The 23,737-nt window shown below is 41.0% G+C and overlaps 1 protein-coding gene across 2 annotated transcripts in view; it reads right to left on the reverse strand.

Moving 5' to 3' along the window:
• The window catches only part of ush2a (Usher syndrome 2A (autosomal recessive, mild)), a 200,278-nt gene that overhangs the window by 58,505 nt on the left and 118,036 nt on the right, over positions 1-23,737 (reverse strand). For both annotated transcript variants that reach the window (XM_030415480.1, XM_030415478.1), the window contains exons 54-63: positions 21,323-21,657; positions 19,796-19,951; positions 18,987-19,150; positions 18,598-18,807; positions 15,850-16,052; positions 15,644-15,756; positions 14,499-14,721; positions 13,064-13,232; positions 12,730-12,951; positions 917-1,140 (exon numbers count right to left, since the gene is read on the reverse strand). In XM_030415480.1, coding sequence (XP_030271340.1) covers positions 917-1,140; positions 12,730-12,951; positions 13,064-13,232; positions 14,499-14,721; positions 15,644-15,756; positions 15,850-16,052; positions 18,598-18,807; positions 18,987-19,150; positions 19,796-19,951; positions 21,323-21,657 — 2,019 coding nt within the window. The remainder of the gene's footprint in view (positions 1-916; positions 1,141-12,729; positions 12,952-13,063; positions 13,233-14,498; positions 14,722-15,643; positions 15,757-15,849; positions 16,053-18,597; positions 18,808-18,986; positions 19,151-19,795; positions 19,952-21,322; positions 21,658-23,737) is intronic.

The raw sequence follows: 23,737 nt of genomic DNA on the forward strand, positions 1-23,737 counted from the left end.
ATCATGTATACTCTGAAGTGTCTCTTATATATATTCAGAATGTACATGTTCATGTGTGGTATGCATGGTCCTTAATGACATCATTAAGGCTAATGAGCATTCCTACTCTTTGTCCGTGTGTGTGTGTGTGTGTGTGTGCGCGCCTGTCTCACGCTGACTTAGGAACACACAAATGTCACATGACCCCAGCTGATAGATGGAAGAGGGCCCTGTCCCCAACAACAATGAGTGTGAGTATGAGAGAGAGAGACTGAGAGAAATTATAGCTAATCACTGGTGTCCACTAAACGTGAAGGCACCACATCTTTTTTGTTCGTTTTTCTAAGTCACTTGAGAATTTAATGTCACAATTTACTGACATCCCAGTCATATGTAAAGTTGGGTTTCAATTATCATCATTGACTTTGTCTTTCTGTTCTACAGTTTTCTTTATTTTTTTGTTAATTTATTACACGTTTCCTCTTAAGTCTGTGAGGATTGAGAATGAGTGCTATGGTGTTCCCTCTATTAATATGCGCTCTGCTGGAATAGTATGCAAGAAATACAGGAAGACTAATTATAAAAAGTAACATGTTATTAAAATATTTGTTACCAGACTGTGTTCAATTGTTCAATAACAATGCTCCCAATATGAAAAATGTGGCTGCAGATGAACAGACTACTAGAAGATGCCATGCTTTTAAAACATCCAGTAGACATGAAGACGACAAAGTGCCAGAAAGCTACAGAAACAATTGTTGACTTAACATACAGAAACAAAATGACAGTTTATAACTTGATTCATAGAAAAGTGTCAGATTTCCTCATTCATGGTAATGGTCTGAGTAAACACAACATGGTGTAGATATTCATTAAGTAAACCTAGACACACATGCTGATGTACACGTCTCACACATTCTCTCACGCACAAACACACCTGTATTAACAGTCCAGGTGTCGGCCGGTCAGCACACACATGTCGTCGGGGGTCATAGCCAATCCCGTTGCAGCACTCCTCATCCTGACGTATGACCGTTGACCCACAGCATTGCAATGTCACTGTGGCATTGCCAGCAGGGTGCACTGAGGGATATCCGTCATTGCCCACACAGCAAAGAGAGGTTGACGAGTTTATATGCTCCTGACCACAGCAGATGAAACCTACAGACAAAAAATATACATCATGTCATTTTTTTTTTACATTTGTTTCATTTTAAATCCAGCTGTAACAGTAAATGTCCTTTTATTGAACACCTTCTACTGTTTATATGCAGAATATAACCAACAAGTTTGTGTTATGAGTATCTAATGAATCAGTTCTAAGTTTCTGGAGATTCAAGAATATGCTCAGAATTATATTGGTTTATTTAATTGCATTCTTAATTTCTTTATGAATTGCCAATCACAGTGGCAATACTCACAGTGCTTCTGTGGGATGGCATCATCTTTAATATTTTCATGCTGTGGTTTTACTTCTATTTTTAACAGTAATACACTATATTCCCTGCAAGTGTCCCTCTGATACAAACAATATTGGCCTTTCTATTGTTTTCCTCATCACCTCTTCTTCTCCATATCAACTGTAAGCAGGACAATCCTCTAATGATACTCATTCTCTTATACTGCCTTTCCTCCTTTAACAGCTTCATGCCATTTCTGTCTTCTCTCCCGTCTCTCCTCGCTGTACTCTACTGCACTGTCTCTCCTCTACTCTTCCAAATCTCAATTTTCCTCCTCTCTTCAATCCCTCTTTTCCCATCTGCACATAAACAGTATTTAGGCTGCTTTGAATATTAATGCGCATCTTCTCTTATCAACTCTTATATACTTCCTCCTCTCCTCTTCCCTCCCTCTTCTCCTCCCCTGCATGCCTCTTTTCCTCTCCTGTATTCATTTCTTCAGCAGTAATATTCAGCCTATGCCGTCGGAAAAAGAGTGCAGGGGGGAGAGGAAGTGTGTTTTTCTGAGAGCTGCCATCTCTGACAGTGATAGGTGATGTCTCTCTGCCACCACTTCACCTTCAGCAGCAAGGTGACATTTAAAATACATGCTATCACTCCATTTCCCTGTAAATGTTTTGCAGCTGAATATCAAATTTCAGCCATGCATTCTGCACCTCTTCATATTTTAAATCGAAAGAACCTGAGAATGATTGACAAATTAAAAAGCTGTTGTGGTGCCCTAAGAATCATTCTTGAAGGAGAGATAATATTTTGGTCTGCAGAATTTGGTAAAGCCACTCTATTTGGCTTTTGTCTTCAATGCGAAAGGGTATACTCGACATTCATTCCCAGGTTGAATGGCTCTGCAGCAATCACAGTTGTTTACCGGCAATGATGGAAACATGAAACCTATGTAGATGCATCAATTTATGGCACGTGTTGGAGGTAAGGATGCTGGTGTCTTTGTTGAAGCAGCAAGTATATTGTACATCATAAAGCCTGAGCTTAGTTTGAAAGAGAGACTGAAGTAAAAGATCTAAATAAAAGTCACGCCCGTAATATTGTACCTGGCCTCAATGCTGCTTTTGCAACAGAAAGAGGCAAACTTCTCTAATGGCAATTGGAAAGGAGTTAATCGCCTATTTAACAATGTATAAGCTAATGTGGGTGCAAGTTCATTTACCCCTGAGTCACTGGGGTGCGCCCACTTTAAGTACTATACAAACTAAATCAACTTATTCCCATTTGATCTACATGCATCATACGAATTTAATACCACAACATCAGAGAGAAGCTCAGGAAAAACTGACGCTTGTGTGCATATATTAAGGGTAGGTCAGACACAGAGTAAACATGGTGCCTTCTCTCCAGTGGCCCTCTTAAAAACGCGAGTTGAGCCGATCTAGTTACTTGGGCGCCTTAGCTTAGTTGAGGGCGGGGACTGTCAAGCTTTGGCCTTGCAATGGATTAGGGCAATAATATTTTCCTGCTATGATACTGAGTCAGCAAAGTAACCCCCTGCTGTGAGGATGCACTGGAAATACAAATGAGCATGGCGTGGCACGGCACGGCTCAACTAAAATACCACAACTGTGCTGATGGAAAAAGGACAAATCGTATTTTAATGAGAGAGCACAAAAGTAAAAGCTTCTCATTTGGAATCAGACTGAAATATCGCAAGGACCCCTCCGTCTTCTGTGATTATTTAGGTTAGAGTTAAAATAATCTAACTTTCATGAGCTATTTAGCAAATTTATCCTAACAGTTGATGACATGCTGATCTGTGGCACTATCTACCCCCAGCTGTGTTGCCCATTTTATTTGACAGCAGACATTAAACACTAAGTCACTGCTTGTATCATGGCCTCGCCCTTTAATGGGGCTGCAGCTAGTTGTGGAGTGATAAATAACTTATTGTTTAACAACCCAATCAGTGCTCACTCTTTGTGAAATGCTGTTAATTTAAGCAATCACTTCACTTAAAGGCCAAAAGTGGAGAACCCTACATATTTTCTCCTGTGCTGTTGCAGTGCATTATATCCTCACTGCATCCATCATAGACAACATGTGACAGGAAAATGCATGTGTATGTGCGTGTGATTGTGTGACATAAAGGCAGTCTGACGGCTAGTAACTCACTTAGCAGCGGCAGCTGTTGCAGAGCAGGGGCTTGGTGGCCAATTCCCCCAGCGCCTTACTTCAGCTTCAATGACGCGCAAATAAACAGCTCAACACTTTTCCAAAATAGCTCCTCTCCACTCATCCCTCGTCCTCTCTGCATCCTCACCTCTACTCTTCCCCTCCAGCCGGACACCGGGCCCTCCACGACTACTTACTCATTTGCCTCCCCTTCATTCACTTTCTAGCAGCCCAACTGTGCTTCCACACAGTGTCCAACATTGTGTTGACACTCTCTGCTCATCTCCTCTCTCTCTAATGTAATGTCAAATGTATCACATTTGAGGCCAGGTTCAGGACTTCTCTAATCATTCCTCTATATTCCACATATATCTCCCAATCTCCATAGCTGGCTATGTCTTCTCAATCTACCTTGGTACTTGGTCCAATATTCTCTTATCTCTCCTAAATGCTTTATTTCAATTCCTTTTTTTTTTTTTTTTTTTTAAGTATTTTTTTGGCCTTTTATGGCTTTATTGATAGTACAGCTGAAGAGGGTGACAGGAAACAGGGAGAGAGAGAGGGAGATGGACATGCAGCAAAGGGACCCAGGCTGGGAGTCGAACCAGGGTCCGCTGCAAAGCCTCAGCACATGGGACGCCCGCTCTACCAACTGAGCTAAACGGCGCCCCAAATTCCATTTTTTTTTTTTTTTTTTAAATCAAATTCTTCATCCTTCCTACAGTTCTCTTCACCGTAACTCCACTTGTTCCTCTCTCATTTTTTTCACTTTTCTCATCGTCCTCACATCTTCCTGCTATTCATTCCACTATGGCTCTTCCCAGTTCTCTCTCTCTCTCTCTCTCTCTCTGTATCCACTCAGTTTATACGTCTACATCGTTTGTTTACTGTTCTGCAGCTAAACTTCACTATTGTATTATCACCCATTCAGCAGAAATCCAATCCCTGTCTTTGTAAGCGTTATCTGTGTATGAGTGTGACATGCTTGTACATTTGTGTTAACGTTTAGAAACACACCCCTCCTGTTTTCTGTATAAGCTGTGTGTGTGTTTGTGTGTGTGTGTGTGTGTGTGTGCATGTGCTGACAACATTTTATCACACACCTCTTGTTTTCTCTCTTGCATTGCAGAATGCTTCAGCCCTAATCTTCAGATTTACGTTGGATTTGCATACATTCGTTAATAGCGTCGGGAGCGCTGCGTCAACACAAGGTGCTTAGACAACGTGAATTATTATTAGGGTTTCAGTCATTCCACTTAATGATAAGTCAATATTTAGCCCTGCCAATGAACTACTGATAAAAATGTGTGTTGTGGATTAGGGTTATCCGAGCTCTCTAGGAGACCAAAACCCCTCCACAACTTTAAACAAACCAAACACTTTTAAATACCTGCATATATTACAAGGGGTTCGGCACAAAGTGCAGATCAAGTGCACGCACACACGGACTGTGTGCATGCAAACCAGCATACACACATGCACAGTGAAGCAGCTTTCATAGACAGACTAGTGGCACACACATGTGCACACACACACACACTCAATTACACACAGACAGGACCAAGAACAAATGAGCTGATGTACTGGATGATTTTAGTGTTGCATTTGCATTTATAGTGGCCAAAAAGTTACAAAAATTGCACAACATAAACACTAAGTTTAAGTTAGTTTAAATGCATAGTATGTCATTTCTTTCTCTTGGGTTTCTCAATTAAAACAATGAAAACAAAAGACTAGTTTGATGATGTTGTGAAGTAGATTGGGATCATGGGAGTTGTTGTCTTTAGTATTAAACAGCCAACATTGTCTATGAAAATCTATCTGACGTGAGTCAGTCAGAAATGTTCATGGACGAGGTACATATTAATGTTCACGTTGTGCAGTATCCAGTAACGGATAAGGTGGTCGCTACTACCGAAAACGAGGTATCGGTAAGTATGTGAGTCTAGTAAACGATGTGATACCATGTAATATAGAAACAGGACCCTGCTGCCTCCCAGTTAGCGCTGTTAGCTCTGCTTACCATTACACACAGGAAATCAATTATTCTTTGCTGCTCCAAAAACCAAAAGCAGGAAGTTGTGCACCCTGGCAACTACTGTTTTTAGAAGAAGAAGCGGATTTCACGTGAGTCAAGATGGAGCTAACAACACATCAGCTATTTGGCAATATTTTACCCAGGATAACCCCAACAGTGAAACAGCCACATGTTCAGCATGCAAGGCTGTTATTTCGAGGGTGAAGTGTTGCGAATTTCAACACCAGCAAACTTACAGAGCATTTAAAGACACATCACATGAAAGAGCACAACTAAACTGCTCTCCCCTAACTTTATGAGACAGTGAGGGAATACATTTCATGAAGTCTGAAAGACGTGCAGACAATCAGCTTTACTAATGACATTTGGACCTCCGACGTGTGCCCCATGTCTTTGCTAAGTCTGCACACTGGGTGGACACAGTATAGGTATCAACTTTTCCCCATAAAGTGTGGTGCTGTAAGCAAACAAGTTCTGTGAGTTTTAAGGGGAATTATTCATTTCTCGATTTATTTAAGTTGCTGTTGCACTACTGTTTTAAACTGTTAAAAAGTGGCTGCACTGTTATTTACTCCCAGATTTCGTTATTTGTTCTTTATTGGTGATGACTGACTGTCAAAATAGATTAAAAAAGGATGTTGTATGGCAATCATCCTCTGCAAGGTTTTACCTGAGCCAAGCTATAAAACAATGAGAGCAATCATATCACATCCATACAGGGTTAGTAGTATATACACAGCTGGTAAAAGAAAAAATAACGTCACTGATATCAGATTGGTACACCGCATCGGCCCATACTCAAAGCCCACATATCGGGATGCGTATCGGGAAAGAAAAATGGCACTGGAACATCTCTAATCAGAGTTTTAATCAAATTAGGTTTTGTCATGTTCCTTCCTAACTCTCTGACTGACTCTGAAGTTACAGTGACAGACAACCAAAAAAACAAAACAAATCAAACACAAAAAAAAAACGCACTGTTACCTTGAATAAAATTACAGATTTCTCAGGCTTTTGACTTTCTTGGACAACTTTGGGATATAATGTAATACAAGTACAAGGGCAGCTGCAATTGAAGGAGTCATCAGTGACGGATATTTTAACAATAAAAGATGGATTTGATCTTCATGATTTAGGCTTGTCCACCTCTAATTTTCAGTGAAGTCCAGCTCATTATCTTGGTCACAACTTTAAAATGTTTGATGTTATGTGAAAGAAAAAAACAACATCAGCTCCAAACTCTTTATAAATTGTATCATCCTCAAAAATCCAGTACCGGTAGGCTCTCGTACACACACACACACACACACACTACAGGACGGAGTGTGTGTGTTTGTGTTTGGGTGCACGCGCGCACTTTGTGCTCCAGAGGGGCCAGACTATATGTCATGTCGAGAGATGAAATCACAGTGGATTGACTTTCTCACACAGTGCACAGTGTTCCCCTGTGGACACACACATGTGGCTGTTGGGCCGGCAAGCACACACATAATCAAAGACACACACACATACACACCTACTCTTTTCCCAGCTGACTGGTTGTCCTCTTGTCTTTCTGACGTCTTTTTTTTTTATTTCAACAACATTACCAGCTGGGCATGTGTGTGACATTGTGTGTACTTGTGTGTACGTGCATCTTTGTGTGTGTCTTGAAGTTGTGCGTTTAAGTGTGTGCGTGCGCCTGCATGTGTGTCTGTGTGTGTGTGCTGAGCTTAGGTAAATGCTTTGGTGGCAGTTATATTTTCACCACTCTACAGGGATTCAGTAAAAACTGAGACACAGCAAGCAGCTGTTCACATGTGTGTTTAAAGTGTCAGAGAGAGAGAGACAAGGAGAGAGAGGGACTGAGATGAAGAAAGAAGTGTTTGACAAAGAGATTAAAACAGGAGAAAACACAATTAGAGGATGTTGCTACTGCATAATAGAGAACATAACATACTGTATTTTGTAGTACGTGTGTTTTGATTGTACACAAAACAACAACCTTTCACTTATCTATGCACTGAGCCAGAAACATGTATACCAACAGTTAAGGATGGATGGTTGGACCACATGACTATAGAGATAACCCTTGTTATCATTATAGAGATGTACTTCATTAAATGAGGAAAACATGTTGAACAGCACACTGACAAGGAGACTCCAAAGCATATTCATTTACCTCAAAGGTAATCTTACATGCATTTAACACTACTCTGCCTCAAGCAACTCTGCCATTCAACCTACCAGAGATGTTGTAGCTAACAACACTATGACAATCTAGCTCATATATCGATGTATAAATGTGTCCAAGCCATAGGTAAATCTCCAGCGGGGAGAACTTTCCGTGTCAAGTGCAACGTTTTGCAGAAACTTGAGGCAAGTTGAGGCAGAAGGAGGCATGAGGTCTCAGTCTTTTTTGTCAACAACAAATTAACAGAATTCAAAGGGGAACATTTGCACAAATCACTGTCAGTGCAAATACAGTGTAAATTTCACCTGCATCAAAAACTATAAGTTAAGTTTGGAAGCTACATTTTGTTGTTGCTTATAAAAGGTCCAGTATTTACAATTTACGTGGATCTTTTGGAATCCATTCAGTCTCTCACAAACACTCACACTCACACACACACACACACACACACACACACACACACACCACAGCAGACTGTCCTCATCTCTGTGCTCCTGACAGCCTCTGGTTTTATTCTTGCCAGTCATTAAAGCAAACCTAATAGAAAAGCCATCATCATAAATACATTAACAGAGAGAGAAATGTCTTCCTGTGTTCAGAGAGCACTCGATCTTCTAAAGCAGCCAGACGCTGCTGTTTGGAATGCACTACTGTTGGCCATTTGCTACCCATCATTGATGAGGGGCTTTTGGCAATGATAAACACACACACACACACAAAGAGAGAGATATTCACACTCAAAAACTGATGAGAGTCTTGGCAGAAACAACGAAAGGAAATATGAGGAATTTGTGTCTCTCTGCATCAAGAAACATGTAAAAATGCAAACACCTTCGGACATGTATGTATATAGAAACAGGCCGTCACATGCAGAAAGTAAGGCACACTCACATCAAGTTGAAGTAATAAACCTTGCACACTTGCACGCACTCTCACACAGACACATCTACTCTCACAACTCCGCCAGGCTCGGAGTGAGCTAGCTTAACTACTGGGATAATTTCCCTCCAGCAAATGGTCACTGTGCCCTTGAAAAACATATTTGATTATTACTTTTTCTCCCCCTCCTCTTTTTTTCTTTTAGCATCATCACAGCCATTTTCATCACGCGCTCTGATGATGGCACGGCAAGGCGCGTTAAGATAACACCCTGGCACCGCCAGGCTTTTAACACTTAAACGGTGAAAAGGGATATTCAGATTTGTCCTTGAACGTTTGGATGGGGCCTGCTGGGCTGGGACAGAGGGAGGGAGTAGTGGAAGGAGTTAAAGAAATGCATACATTTTTAAGATTCACTTAAAAAGTGAGGTGGGGAGGGCATTTGTGGTCGCACCAACAGTGAGAGATGGGAAAAGTGGGGTTGAAGGGCAGATGGAAGAGTTAAAGAACTGTGCACTGTAAAGAAAAAGTGTGAAGGGGAAATGATTAGTGGAGCGCGCACAGTGAGGCAGGGGACTTAGGGAGAGTAAGGGAGCAATGGGAGGCCAAAGACACCACACACGTTCCTTTAAACACCATCTAATCTCACCTAAGTCTTAGCTAAACATCTTACATACAAACTCAGAGTGAGAAGAGAAAAGGGGAGCAAATGAAGAGCTTAGAAGTTGGTCTTGAACCTGCAACACAGGAGGAAAGGCTGCAAGAAAATAAAGGCAGCTTTGTCCAAAAACAAACAGTATTTAATCTACTGGAAAGTGAAATGAAAGCTGTTCAAACAAACTGGCAGATTTGGAAGGGAGGGTTTTAGCATTGAGACTTTGTGTTACTGTATAACAACGAGGGAATGCTGAGAAAAGGATTACAGACCCTCTCAATAATACACCAAAGACTAAAACTGGCAAGAATAGGAGTTAGGCCTGCCATTTAAGATGGTAAATTATCGTACTTGACTAGGTGAGTTTGAATAAAGACACATGGAGACAGGAACTGATATGCAATTGATGAAGTTAGGCTTATAAATTTGAATAAAATAGACTTGAAGCCTTAAAAAAGCACCTGTGCGCCTAAAGCATGAGTGGGGCACACACTATTACATAAGATGTGCTTTAGAAGGAGCACTATAACCATGAAATCAGATTCCAGAACTACTGGAGTAAAAAAAAATAGAGATATACAGTCAAAGTAGATTCCTCCATTGTTGTCTTCTGACATGGTGTTGTTTTTCATGCTCATGGTGTGGGATGCCTTACTTAGAAATCACAAACAACTCATAGCAACTTTAAATTCAAATAAAAGCTAATAGTAGAAGCCTAGCCGGAAAAATAATGTTTCTAAAGCTAAACAATAGACTATTCATACAATTCTGGTGCACATTTGCACTATAAGGGAAAAACACGCTCTCTCTCTCTCGTTACAGAGTGACACTAACCACTCGAGGAAAAAATGAGACAAAAAAAAGATGTATTCACAAACACACTCAAAACTTTAAAAATACCAGCGTACAGGGTGAGTGGGTACATAGATGTGTGGGTGTTGGAGGGGCATGGATGACACCAACTTACACTATAAAGAGGGAGAACAATTACAAATTCTTTTCTCAAGTTTGTAAATGAAGTTAAACCCAAAGACAAAAAACCCTGTCCACTGGCTCTGCTTTGTAGTTGTTTTTCTTGTGTTTGTCTTGCACAGGTTGTGTGAGGTGATGTTGCTGAACCTGATTTGATTTCGACTAAAATACACTGAGTTTCTGTTTCAAACAGTCCGGCCCTGTTTGTGTGTGTTGCATATTTTTAGACGAGTGTATACGTTCATGCAATTCTGTGTGTATGCACATGCATCTTTTCTTGTGAGCGAGTATGTGTTTGTGTGTGCATTTCTACGTGTGCACATGTGCATGCAAGCCGGTACGTGTATCTGTTGCCAGACGGCTGTCTCCTGGCATTGCTGTTCCCCTGCAGTGTGTGTGTATGGTTGTTGACAGTGTGGACGGTAATGTGTGATAGATCGCACTTCAGGGACCCCATAATCACATCAGCCTAACCTAGTCTATCAGCTGGGCACAATGGGATACCCTTCACTCCTCCTTTAATCTGCTCCATCTAGCTCTCCACCACTCTTCCTTTCGCTCCTGTTTTTTTTCCTCTCACTCACTTTCCCATCTTTCTCTTTTTTTCAGTTTCCTTTACTTGATGCACATTTTATAATTTTTGAATTATGCTTAATACTATTGTTTATTACTTCTGATACTTTCTATCTCTCTCTAAGTCTCCTCTCTATTTCTTTCTTTCACATTTTTGCACTCTTTTTTTTTTTTTTTTTACTTAATTGAATGTATGCTATTACTTATTCTGAATAATCTTATTTACTTTATATTTTTCTTTCTTTCATATATCTTTCTCTCACTATATCACTGAAAATACAGAACCCTGGACATGGTGAGAGGCAGCAATGAGAGTGAGTGGTGCCAAGGTTAAGTAGCCTATCCTATAATAGGTGTTGCTGTGTGCATGGTGTGTGTGTGTGTGTTTGTGTGAGTGTGAGTGTCTTGAAACAGACGTGTGGGGTCGAGGTTGCATAGCCGGCCCCAGGGCACCCCGACAGCGCAGTGCACCCGGCAAATGGCCCTTAGCCTTGCTAGCGCCGCTAGCCCTACAATCCATCATACCATATGTTCTCAATAGGGAAGCTAACGCTAATGACTGATGAGTGGAAGGGATGGGGGCACATAAAAGAAGGGAGGGGGGAAGAGAGTGGGGGTTTGAGGAGTAAAGGAGGAAGAAAAGGTGGAAGAAGGAGTTGAGAGGAGGAGTAGCAAGAGGCCAGGGGAAGAAGGAGAATAAGTTGAGAAAAAAGTAACAGAGAACATGACAAAAGAGAAGAGGTGATGTCAGATAAATAAAAGAGGGAGGTGGAAAGGAAGAGGAAGTGGGGAGCATATGCACTCCTTGGGAGACCACATAATATGAAGGATGACCATACAGCCTGCTCAGTTGGGAGAGAAAGGGGATTTAGTGGAGGAGAAGAAAAGGATACAGATGAGATGTAACAAGGAACAGTGTGATCGAGAAGAATACTGTCAAAACAAGCAGTGATCTTCACTTAAGATCAGTGTTTTGGAGACAGTATTGCTGACAATTTATTGTAAAGACAAAATGTCAATTAAACAGAAGAAAATCTGATTTTATAATCAGGGAGCATAACAACTAACAAAAAAATACAAAACAAAAATATTTACAATAAAAGTATTGTTTTTCTGCAACTTTTTTATCAGCATGCATGTATTCATGTGCATTTAAGTATCCTGTGTGTGTGTGTGTGTGTGAGTGTGTGTGTTTGCAGATAGGCTAATGGAGTACTATAGGCCTGTCCATATGGGGCCATTGTTTATGTGTGATGAATAGAGTCCACGTGTCTGTCTCTGGCACTCAACACTGAGCGAACCCTGCGGAGGGCACCCTGTTGACTCTGTGTGTGTGTTTGTGTGCATGTGTAGTTGCACGTAATATGTCTATACGTGTGAAAGTGTGTCTGTGTGTATGTATCTGTGTGAAGGAGTGAGAATGAGTGTGTATTTGTCCTGCTGTGTGCTTGGCAGTGCCCTCAACGGTGCCATCCCGAGTGTGTTTCATCATCATCTGCCATGACAAAGATGTCTAATGACACACACATACACTCTCATACGCACACACACGTACGGTCCCATCTGTGCCATGGTATCCGGGTGCTTTGGGACACGGCGGGAGAGGAGGAAAGGGAAACGACCCCACGTTCCTGCACCATGTGTCTACCTCAGCCCTCTTTTGCTTTACTCTGTTGTACTATAATTTCCCATCTTTTCCTTCCATAACATTCAGACGTCACCAGGAAACTCGCACAAATTCCTGGTCAGAGTAACTTATCCAGAAAGCTCAACAACCCACAAATATTGACCCAATGTGCTCTAATTTCTTCAGTTTTTCAATTTCCTCCCTCTTATCTAAACATATCACAGCTTATGTTTTTCAGTTTCCTTCTCTCACCTGGGGTATATGTGTGCACTTCCCCCCTCTCAGCATCACCACAGCACACCAGGGTATCATCTACTATCTGGCCTCCGCAGCACTGGACCCCATAGCCATCATGGAGGCTCCCACTACAGCAAAGCTGGCCACCTCTCGTGGAGTAAGGAACCCCCCCACAGCAGCTGTCACCCAGTCCCACTGAGACCCGGCCGTGTGAGTGGTCAGGACAGCAGTTTTCATCTACAAAGACAAGGACAGACGAAACACTTGAACAACATAAGAAAGGATAAACTTCAGTCATGTAGAAAAGAGAAAACTATATGTAAGTCTAAAAGAAGTGATCTATACTCACTGTTTTTTACATGAACATAGTATCCGACACAGCACTTGTAGTCAGGGAGAGCTGGGAGCAGTTTGCCATTGCAGCAAACCGGATCGGAGGAATTATTCAAACTCAGGTAACTGCCCTCACAGCAATGATGGTGCGGTTTCTTTGTGTAGAGCATTCCACTGCAGCAAACCTGGTTGAAATACAGTTGCATCCACATATGAGAATATGTAAACAAATGTCAGACAGACTTACTTTTCAACATCGACAGTGACACTAATGGAAATAAGTTACAGGGGTGTATTGTGGGAAATTCTGATGTCTAGTTAGAAAGTGAAAAAATCCTATTTTTTATTAAACAGTGCCATCTTTGTTTTTTCAACTTTCACATAAGCAGCCAATGTGCTTATTACTTTTTTGAAAACTTACAGATCAGAGACAGTTTGTTTGCGACTTTAAGGGAACATCAGAGTTTGAACATGAAACTCTGAGCATAATAATAATATAATACTGATATGATCATATGATTTAATTTAGGACAAATACTAATTCATTAAACATCAAAGCATTGTGTGTTGTACATACAAAGTAATGGATGTTTATGTACACTGAGTGTACACTGAGTACATGTTTTGTGATATAGGGGATTTTTTTTCAGTTAGTGTGGGTTTGTGTCTACGTGCAATACTTAAGAGGGTGTGTATGTGTCTACTTGCAGGTGTTGGTTTAAATGTTGTTATTCAATGTGTGTCATTGGCTGCTGTGGGGGTAAACGTATGGTGCCGGTCTCACAGTGCCAACTTGGCTGGCATTCAAATACACGAGAATGGAAGTGAATTCTGATGACAAGTTAATCTGCTTAGAAAAATTAATCAATGAGAGAAAGATCCCACAAACATAGTGTGTGCCCAGAAGAGGAAACGTGGGAATGTTTATTCGTCTGTGGCTCTCTATGTTTCTATGTGTGTGTGTGTTTGGTGACTAATATCCTTGAGGGAGTAGACAGCAACAATGTCTACAGCACTTCAGATGAGCAGCCAAAGTAAAGACCCTGGACTTGTATCTTGTTTTATACATTGTTGTTGCTGTTCAGCGCAGGTTGTAATGGAGTGTGTATGTAATGTAGTGGAGGGGGAATTACAGCAGAAGAGACATTCAATGAAAGAGGAGCAGAGAAGAAGGTGGGAGAAATATTACCCAACCCATGACACAGAACAAATAAGTATCAATCAAACAATCAATCAACTTTATTTATAAAGCACTTTTCATAAATGAGTATGTAGCACAAAGTGCTTTACACAGGAAACATAAAACAATAATAAAGAAAGCCCCTCCCTCCCAACCTCCGTACTATATACATGCACACATACGTACACACACACGCACACACACACACACACTCTTACTACAGGAAATAAGGAGACAATAAAGTACCAAATGATCGCCAGAAAATTATCACCTGAATATCAAGATTGAAGCAGGACGTCCCACACACAACATGACTGGCAGGACACTGCAGGTATGAACATCTGAACCTTACACCACCTGCTGACTCTTCCCCCGCATATGATGTGACCCCTGTTGACCCGACGGCACATGACCTCAGGGTTCGTCTCAAGACCTCATAGCCCAGCATGATCCCACTGGGTCTTCCTGGACGGGACCAATCCAACCTCACCACCCTGACAGAGAGCGGGGAAGAGAGAGACACAGAAAGAGAGAGAGATAGATGGGTGTATGATCTCCTTCACACTCCTTTCACACTAGTGGGAGACACACATACACTTTGCACACACATGCATGCATTCATGCATGGTTAATGCCTGACAAAGTTGAGTTACAGTGTCAGGGTGTGTGTATCTTTATACACTTCTCACTATTGATTTTCCTCTTTTTTTTTCTCTGACATCTTTGGCAGGGGGAAGACCTGTGTAGTAACACACAGAGTTACAACTTCCACAGTCTCTCATACAGAAAATATGCCACAAATCACCACTTCCTTTTGCAACTGTAGGACTTGCAAGGTTGTGATTTAGGTCAAATATGGGAAGCAGTGATTTTAAATGTCATTAAATGTAACTGTCTGCAAATAAAAAATGTCAATTTATGTACATATTTTATTTGTTTTGGAAGCTATTTTCAAATACTCTCACTACATTACATCTCACGTCATAATACATCATTGATGCTAAAATACTCCATTAAGCATTCAAATCTTGATTAAGATATGAAAAATCACTGTATCTTCAAAGAGTATAGTTTAATCCATTTGCTCACAGAATCTGCTTTAAAAGTACAATTGATATCATTTAATGAAAATAACTTTTTTTGTATTATTCTTTTGTGAAATATGGAATGGTCAGTGCTGAGTTTAATAACATTTCCATGGTACATAGCTCCACTGTTAGTTACTCTGGTTGTGCTAGCCATATTGACTCTATTGTGTCCATGTGTGCTGCTAAAAAGGCTGTAAAGTTTCATGAACCTGGAACAATGACACCACTCTAGAAATGACTGATATAAAAAAATTTGAAAAACAGTGATAACAACATATCAAAAGTTAAAAGGATAACTTACGGTTACGATTAGGATACGGTTTATTACCTGGGACTGATCACTTGTGCATGTGGTGGGGCCAGATCAGCAGGCAGGTCCTCCACAGTAGTTGTCTGAGTAACATTACTCCGCACACATGCATACACAGTACACACCTCCACCTGAAAGACACAAACACACACAGCAGACATATAAACATGGTGCGCATATTTGTGCCTTTGGGTTTGCATGCCGGTTAATGTCTGTGTGTGTACCTGTACGTTGTAGACAGTAAAAGGCAGCAGGTCCCCCAGCAGGTAGGACCCTGAGCTGTTGTCCACACTGCCATGAAGATGATCATTAACGTAGATGTAGTAACCGGTAACTGCTCCATTGGGCCGTAGAGGCGGGAGCCACAGCACACGTACTGTGCTGCTGTTAACTGGAACCACCTCTGGAGCGGACATCCCGTCTGGCACTGAGGACGAGCACAGTGACCCAAAACTGTTTATTTCCTAAATTACAACAGACCTTATTTTTTACAGCTTAAAAATACGAGATCTTCATCTTTAAACATTCATGTTTGAGTTGCAGTATAAAACCAGTGCTCTCAACATAAAATGGAAACTTTTACTTATGATCTCCCACGACTGTTGTAGTCATGCCAGAACAGAGCTTCAAAAAATGTTATTGGTGTTTGCACAATTTCACACTAGTTAAAATAGAAATCACAAACATTTTCATTCTGGAAATCTTTTTACATATAATCAGACATCAACACTTTTACCCATCCCTTTATTCAAGCAGTTTATATGCTTAAGAGTGTGAGTATGACCAAAAAAAAGTGGGATAGAGACAGAGAATATGACACAGAGAGAAAACACAGACTGTGTGTTGATGTGCATGTACAGAAGGGCGACTGTGTGTCTCTGCGTCAGTGAGATAGAGAGACTACATGTGTGTCCGCTGTGTGTGCAGTATGGCGTTGATAATGCTATCTAGCAGTAAATGAAATGTAGAGCAATGGGCTGGGTTTAGATAAGTACATTGGCAGCAAATGAACTGGCTTAACTTCTCTTAGCTGAGTGCATTTTCACTAAGAACAATAAATTGATTCTTTATTACATTTTCTTTGTAGTGTAATCATAATAGGAATAGTGAATCTTTCTCTGAGACAGCTTCTATCTTTTCTGTGTTGTGTTACTAGATTCTCTCTCTCTCTTTCACTGTCAAAAAGGCACACTTAAAATAAAGCAAAACTCCAGTGGTGATTAATATAACATAGGAACCTGTAGGAACAAAGTTACAACTCCAGAGGCAAAAGGACGGAGTGAATGAAGAAGAAGTGGGGGAAAGGAGAGGGAATATTAATTTAACAGTGCAACCTCTTCTTGGCACGAGGTACTGTCAATGGACATCAATTTGAGAGTAAAAAAAAAAGTAAGACAGAGACCCAAACACAGAGGAAGAGGGTGAGATGGCGTGTGAGACAGGTAATCATACTGACTCCATCTATTATTCTAAGTGAAAATGCACTCAGCTAAGAGAAGTTAACCCAATTCATTTGCTGCCAATGCACTTACCTAAACCCAACCTACTGCTCTACATTTCATTTACTGCAGGATGTTATTATCAACGCAATACTGCACACTGAGCCTCTTTCACTCATATACACACATATACACACACACACCTACACACACACACGCACGCACACACACACATTTTTCTTGCCAATTAGTCCTGATGTTAGCATTGCCCTATAGATTGAAGGCCATGTTAGGATGGTTGGTAGGGTTGAGCTGAATTAGTTAAAATATATTTGGAGTGTGTGTGTGTATGTGTGTGTGTGTGTGTGTGTGTGTGTGTGTGTCTGTGTCTGTGCGTGTGCGCACTCTTACGGCTGTAAAATAATGAAATTACCTCCAGAGCCCTCTCAGTTAAACGAGCCGTGCTTTGCCTTTAGCACCTAATGATTTTCTAATGTTTTTAATGCACTTTTTATTATACTGCTCAGATTAGAGAGAAAGAGAAAGGCCTCTGACATATGATTATACTGAGAAGAGACAGAGAAATGGCCAGAAACAGGGACTGAGCGGGCAATGGAGACAGAAAGAAAACAACAGACAGAGTGAGTGGCCTCTGACATATGATTACATGGAGTGATTTGAAAGATAACCCTTAAATGCTGAGAGACTGGGTCTGAGAGTTGAAGAGGGAAATGGAGGGAAGTCTTGATGACAGTTGGATAGCCTGTGAAATTCATAGCTAAAGATAGTAAAAGCTGACCCTGCCTGAAAAGGGAAATACCAGCGGATCTGAGAACTGATGTACTTTGCTCATATTCTACTTAATACACTCTCTCAAAGCTCCAGATTGTACAACCTGATAAAAAAGTCTCAGCTGTTCATTTTACAAATATTACCAGATTATGCAGAGACAGCTAAAGCTGTGAGAACAGATGAGGCTCTCTGAAAAAGGTGTACTGTAATTATGTCACTGCATATTTTGGTGGAATTTTTCCATTTGACTTGACTTATTTTACTAAAGATAATCTTCCCGTTAATGTATAGAACATTTAATTTAACTTTGTATTAAATGTTAAGTTACGTATTATAACGTGTAAAGTGCAGTAACTATAGCCTACATAAGACATTGGAGCAGCCATGTTTGGTGTGTTGTTTGTGTGTATGGCTGTGTGTGCAGTTTGTGTGTGGTGCCAACAAGCATTTTACAACACCTTAAATCTGCCTCACACACACTTTGTATTGATTTCATGCCTCACTACATGAGGTGTTTAACATCTCCTGTGAAGGGCCAGAGTAGCAGAGCAGCGCACGTTAACACAGACACCTCTGTTGGATGTATTGAACTTAGGTACTGTGCTTGACACACAAATATATACATACAGTATATGCACAATTAATACCCTCATGCATACTGTATACCCAAAGTAGGATGACACATTTTAAACGATTCATAAGATTATCCGTTGCCCAAAAATAAAACAAATATATACGTACCTCCATCCTCTGTGGTGACGTTAACTAATGCCTTAGTTGTATTATGTGCTCCGTTGGACACATGTAATGACACAAGATATGCAGTACTGGGCCAAAGGTCGCATATCACTGTGGAGATGATCTCAGGAGGGAAAGCCAACATTTGACTTGACTGAGGAGACTCTATTGTCAGAAAGTATGATTCCACCTCTCCCTGAAGGTCTTGCAGAGCTGAGAAAGACACAAAGACTAAGGGAGCAGCTGAAAAAACACGACTTTGAGTCTCTATTTTCACTTTCGGTAAATTGTCACAGAACAATCTTCATTGAGTACAAGGCCATGGAAGACCTTTGCTGGATGGACTGTGTGTGTGTGTGTGTGTGTGTGTTTAAGAGAGAGTGTAATCTTACAGGGTTGTGTCCAGTTGACCTGTACAGCAGTGTGATTGATGGCGTGGGCAGACAGAGACGGAGGGTGGTGGGGAACCCCCGCCATGGTCACTGCAGTTACAATTTCTCCAGAAGAGTAGCCCAGGTCATTATACACCACTAAGTGGTACTGGTAACGGGTGAATCTGTAGAAAGATGATATTGTTATAATAACCTCTTATGTAATAAGGTTACTGGGAAATATCTTCAGGAGTCTGGAAAAAAAAGTCTGTAAAAGGAGAAATTTCTTCTTCTAATCATTCAGTCTTGGTTTGGGAAAAAGTAAATGCTGTTCAAGTACTGATTTAAAACTTAAATCATTCCTCCATTGATGGAATTAAGAGAAATAACAGATACTACATTGATGAAGTAGAATGAGGAGGGGGTCATGATTTCAGTCTTGTCTGTCTTTATCTCTTTGTTCTCGTTTGTTCTGATAATATGCTGACTTCTGATAAACACATTAAAAAAATCTGCAAAGTGAAAAGTGCTGACACATTCAAAAGTTTGTCAGTTTATTACTTGAATAAAGCACAGCAGAAACACAAACCCGAACACCCAGAGCCGTTTAGCAAGCACAGAGGGGGAAAAAAAAATTTGCTTCCACCAAGTGCCAAACTGAGATTAGGGGACGCTGTGTGAAAAACAATTTAATTCTTTGGGATATTTGCTTAATGTATCTTTGAGCGGTATTAAAAGATCGGCATCAGCGGCAGCTCGCCGATCGGCTCTGCACACACGGTTTGCTGCGGCGCCGGCGTTTGCTCTAGAGCTCATTTCAGTAATCTCACCTGCTTAGGCCTTTATCTTGGTAGAACAATTTGGTGCCGGAGTAAACATGGAGCCAGCGATGGAGATCTTCAGAGGGGGGAGGGGACACGGCTGTTACCGTGGGGACCGTGGCCGTGGCCAGGGGCTGGTGGGTTTTACGTCTGAGCAACTTGTATCTGAAGGGGAAATTTGAATAAAAGAAAACACACACATGGTTGGATGTTTAGGAATGCATTAACACACAACACGTGTTCACAAATGCACCATTATTGCAAGTCGGGTTGGAAACATGGCCTGCATACACATGAATGCATAAAGAAAAACAACCACACACACAATTTTCAACTGACTCTTCTCTCCTTATCGCTCATTTCGTCCTCTTCTGCCGTTTTTCATCATCTCTTTTCCTTTGCGTTCACTATATCTCACTCCTCCCTCCTGACGCCCCTCCCTCTGTTGTTTTTTTTTTCTGCAGGGTTTGTGTTTTCCTCTCCCCACAGTGATGCTAATTTCTGCTGTAATCAGAAGAGAAGGGCTTAATGCCGCCTTTTAACCAATCCACTTAGACAAACACACAGAGCTGAGCAGAGCAGAACAGAGAGATGGGCTCATGCATTTTAATCGCCTGCCAGGAAAATGGACCTTTATTTTAGGCCTAATCTCCTACAGAGTAGAACAGGACAGAACAAAACGGACCAGAATGTGCATTAGGACTGAGAAAACACTGATTAAAAAATGCACAGCACTTAGCTCATTATCAGGGCTCTCGTGTTAGCAGCTTGTTAACGTGTCTGCTGGTTTGCGTATGTTTTTTCAGCAACAATTGAACGTCTCCGGGATGTTTCTCAATAACAACAAGCTGTTGTTTCAGAGTCTTGGCTGCCTTGTTTCTAACTTCGTGCTACAGCAAATGAATCAAAACACATAGTGGAATCAGATTTTGTTAAATGTTGATAGTTACACAGATTGGGATCCACAAATATTAGCTCTTTATAATTAGTGCTGGATGTGTATTTACGTGTACATAACTTTACATAACTAACTACAACCGTCAGAAACAGAAGCAATTTGTTTGATTTTGCACTAATGAAAGCAGTTATGAATGACTGATCCACAGTGCGACTGTTTACCGAATCATGTTGAGATTGCTGTTGTGGACAAGTAAATCTAACGCTCGATTTTTACTAGGCCTGTTGATCGATTGCAGTTTTGAAGAACATTATTAATGTATTACATGACGGCATTACCAGGAAAAATAACAGTTGGAGATCTTACTCCAATCAATTAATGAATCTTCACAGTTACAAACTTTTCTTCCTTAACTCTCATTAATTAAAACACTCAACATTATCTTTTTATTTGTGTAACTACTGCTCAAAAGCAAGTTAAATGCAATGTTGATGAGAAAGGCAAACAAGATAATTTGCCTGTGATGATTTGTCTTTGTATCCATTCAGTGAAAATTAAACATAATGTGAAAAGCCAGGTAAGCCCAGACTCATGAACTGAAACCCAAATCCATTTTTTCTGTATAATATCAATGTTACCTGATGTTAGGTCCATTGGGCCTGCTCGGCGGCTGCCAGGACACGGCCAGGAAAGACTCACTGACTGCCACGATAGACAGTGGTTCAAGGCCTTCGGGGCTTGAAGGTAATGTAGTAGCTGGAGTGGGCAGGCTTTCTGTACATCCACCAACATGTCCACCACCCATGGAACACGCCAACACGGTGATACTGTAATTTGTGTACGGGACAAGGTCTGTCAACGTGATGTTCAGCTCAGAAGCATTTCCACTGTCATGGAAAATGCGGGGTTCTGGGAGGCGGATCTCATAGCCGTGGATTTCTCCATTAGGAATAAGAGGAGGAGACCATGTGACCTGAAAGATAAGGTTGCTAGATTGAAGTTCAGGGCTGTTCATTTAAAAGACAGTATTCACAGAAAAAGTAAAAGCCCAGTTCACTTGATCCTTTATAACTGTCCTGTCATTATTACTGAAAAGTCATCTCATTGGTTGGCTGGGCGTTCTGAATGTTCTCGGCATGCTGAGGACAGCAGAAAGCTTTTAGATGGATGAACTACAGGAAGTCATGGGGTAGTGCGCACTTGTGTGTGTCTGTGTGTGTGTGTGCTAATGCAGACACATATCAGAGTGTTATTCCATGTGTGTTTAGTTGAGTGATACCAGGGCTATGATGCAGGTAGTATCCGTGGGGTGCATACATTGTCATGTGTATGTGGATGTACAGTGTTAGAATGGTCACTCTGTGTGTGTGTGTGTGTGTGAGTTCAATTCTCTTGTGTGCAAAGATAACCTGACTTTGACACACACACACAAACGCGCGCACATGCACAAACGCCATGCTAAAATAATGAAAACGGCTGGTAATGGAATTGCTGCATGCAAAAACAAAAGCTTGCTGTCGTTGAGCACTGCATCTGATTTGGAAACAGTTCAGTCTGTCAGCATTTCAGAGTGAAGATGAAGGTAACTGGCACACATGCAAATGGTGATACACCTACACACATGCACGCATGCGCGCACACACACACACACACACACACACACACACACACAAACACATTGCTCAAAGTATATACAACAAACGTTTTGTTTATACATCCACATACAAACACGTAGTTACATAAATCCAAAAATTGTGCATGCACATACGTACATGCACACCTGTGTTCTTGTAGTGTGCGCTCAAACACACTTACAGACACAAGCTGTCATGTACGATAACTGATCAGTTCACAGCTTGTTGAGACTTATGAGTTTAGGTGATTAAGTGGTCAGTGTTGATGAGAGTATTATGAATGAACGTCAAGAATAATTATTCCTCGAGCAACCTTGATATTCATTTAACAAGTGACACTGTGAGGTGATACAGGACACACATACACACGCACACTCTGAGCCACACACAACCACATATGGGCAGGGTCATGTTGAGTTAGGTAGCTAATTTCCCAAAGTGCGTGTTGGGTGTGCTTTGTGGTGGAAGTCATTTACAGATTGAATAGCCTGATGTAATCTGGAGATGGTGAAGACAGCAGAGACCCTGGGCTGACACAGAGCACTGGGGCTAAGGCCAGTACAGTACGTGTGTGTGTGTGTGTGTGTGTGTGTGCTTATGTATATATGAGTGAGAGAGAGAGACAGATGATAAAGTCAGTAGTGAGAGAGAATAGGGGTGTATGTGTGTGTCTTTGTGCATCTATGTTATATAAAGCTCAAAGGCACTGAGAGACTGCCAACCTCTGCAGCTGACAGTACAATTCTACATTTTGTTCCTACACGCATCAACGTTACCACTTACATTTTACAGTACATTTATATTATCATCCAGCAAAACAAACTCTTTTTCTTGAATTTTGGTTGAAGTGAAAATGATCGTGGTTTCAATCACAGATCTGGAGACGACCAAAATCCAATTAAATGGTGTAATTCACTACAGTTTATCAATATGTCTTCAGTATAAATAACTAGCCTAACTATCTATTAGTGTGAGAATGAGACACTAAAGACCTGTGGCTGTGAATCAGACACTAACAGGGAAGCAGAAACTTGCAGTGCATTTAGAGCGGTTGCGGTCTCAAACATTTCATTTTTGTTCTAAATTCCTGTGATCTCGTTTTGCTTTATTGCATAGATCTGTTTTGACCATAGTTCAATACAAAGCCTGCATCACAACAATCAATGTGATGATCTTCATTCCTCACTGCATCGCACTCACATCACAAACTCTTCCACTCACAGTCTGAGCCAAAAGGACATTGTTTGTGCCATCAATATATCAGAAAAGAACACATTCAGAAGTAGACTGTGCTTTGAAAACCTTGACTATGAGTTACACGACACGAACACGGACAAAACCAGCAAATTGAAAAGAAAAACGAAATAATGGAAGAGAGCACGAAGTGATGTGGAAAAATAAATCATTTAGTGAATGAAG

This window comes from Sparus aurata, chromosome 4 (genome assembly GCF_900880675.1).
Source record: "Sparus aurata chromosome 4, fSpaAur1.1, whole genome shotgun sequence".
Taxonomy (NCBI): domain Eukaryota; kingdom Metazoa; phylum Chordata; class Actinopteri; order Spariformes; family Sparidae; genus Sparus; species Sparus aurata.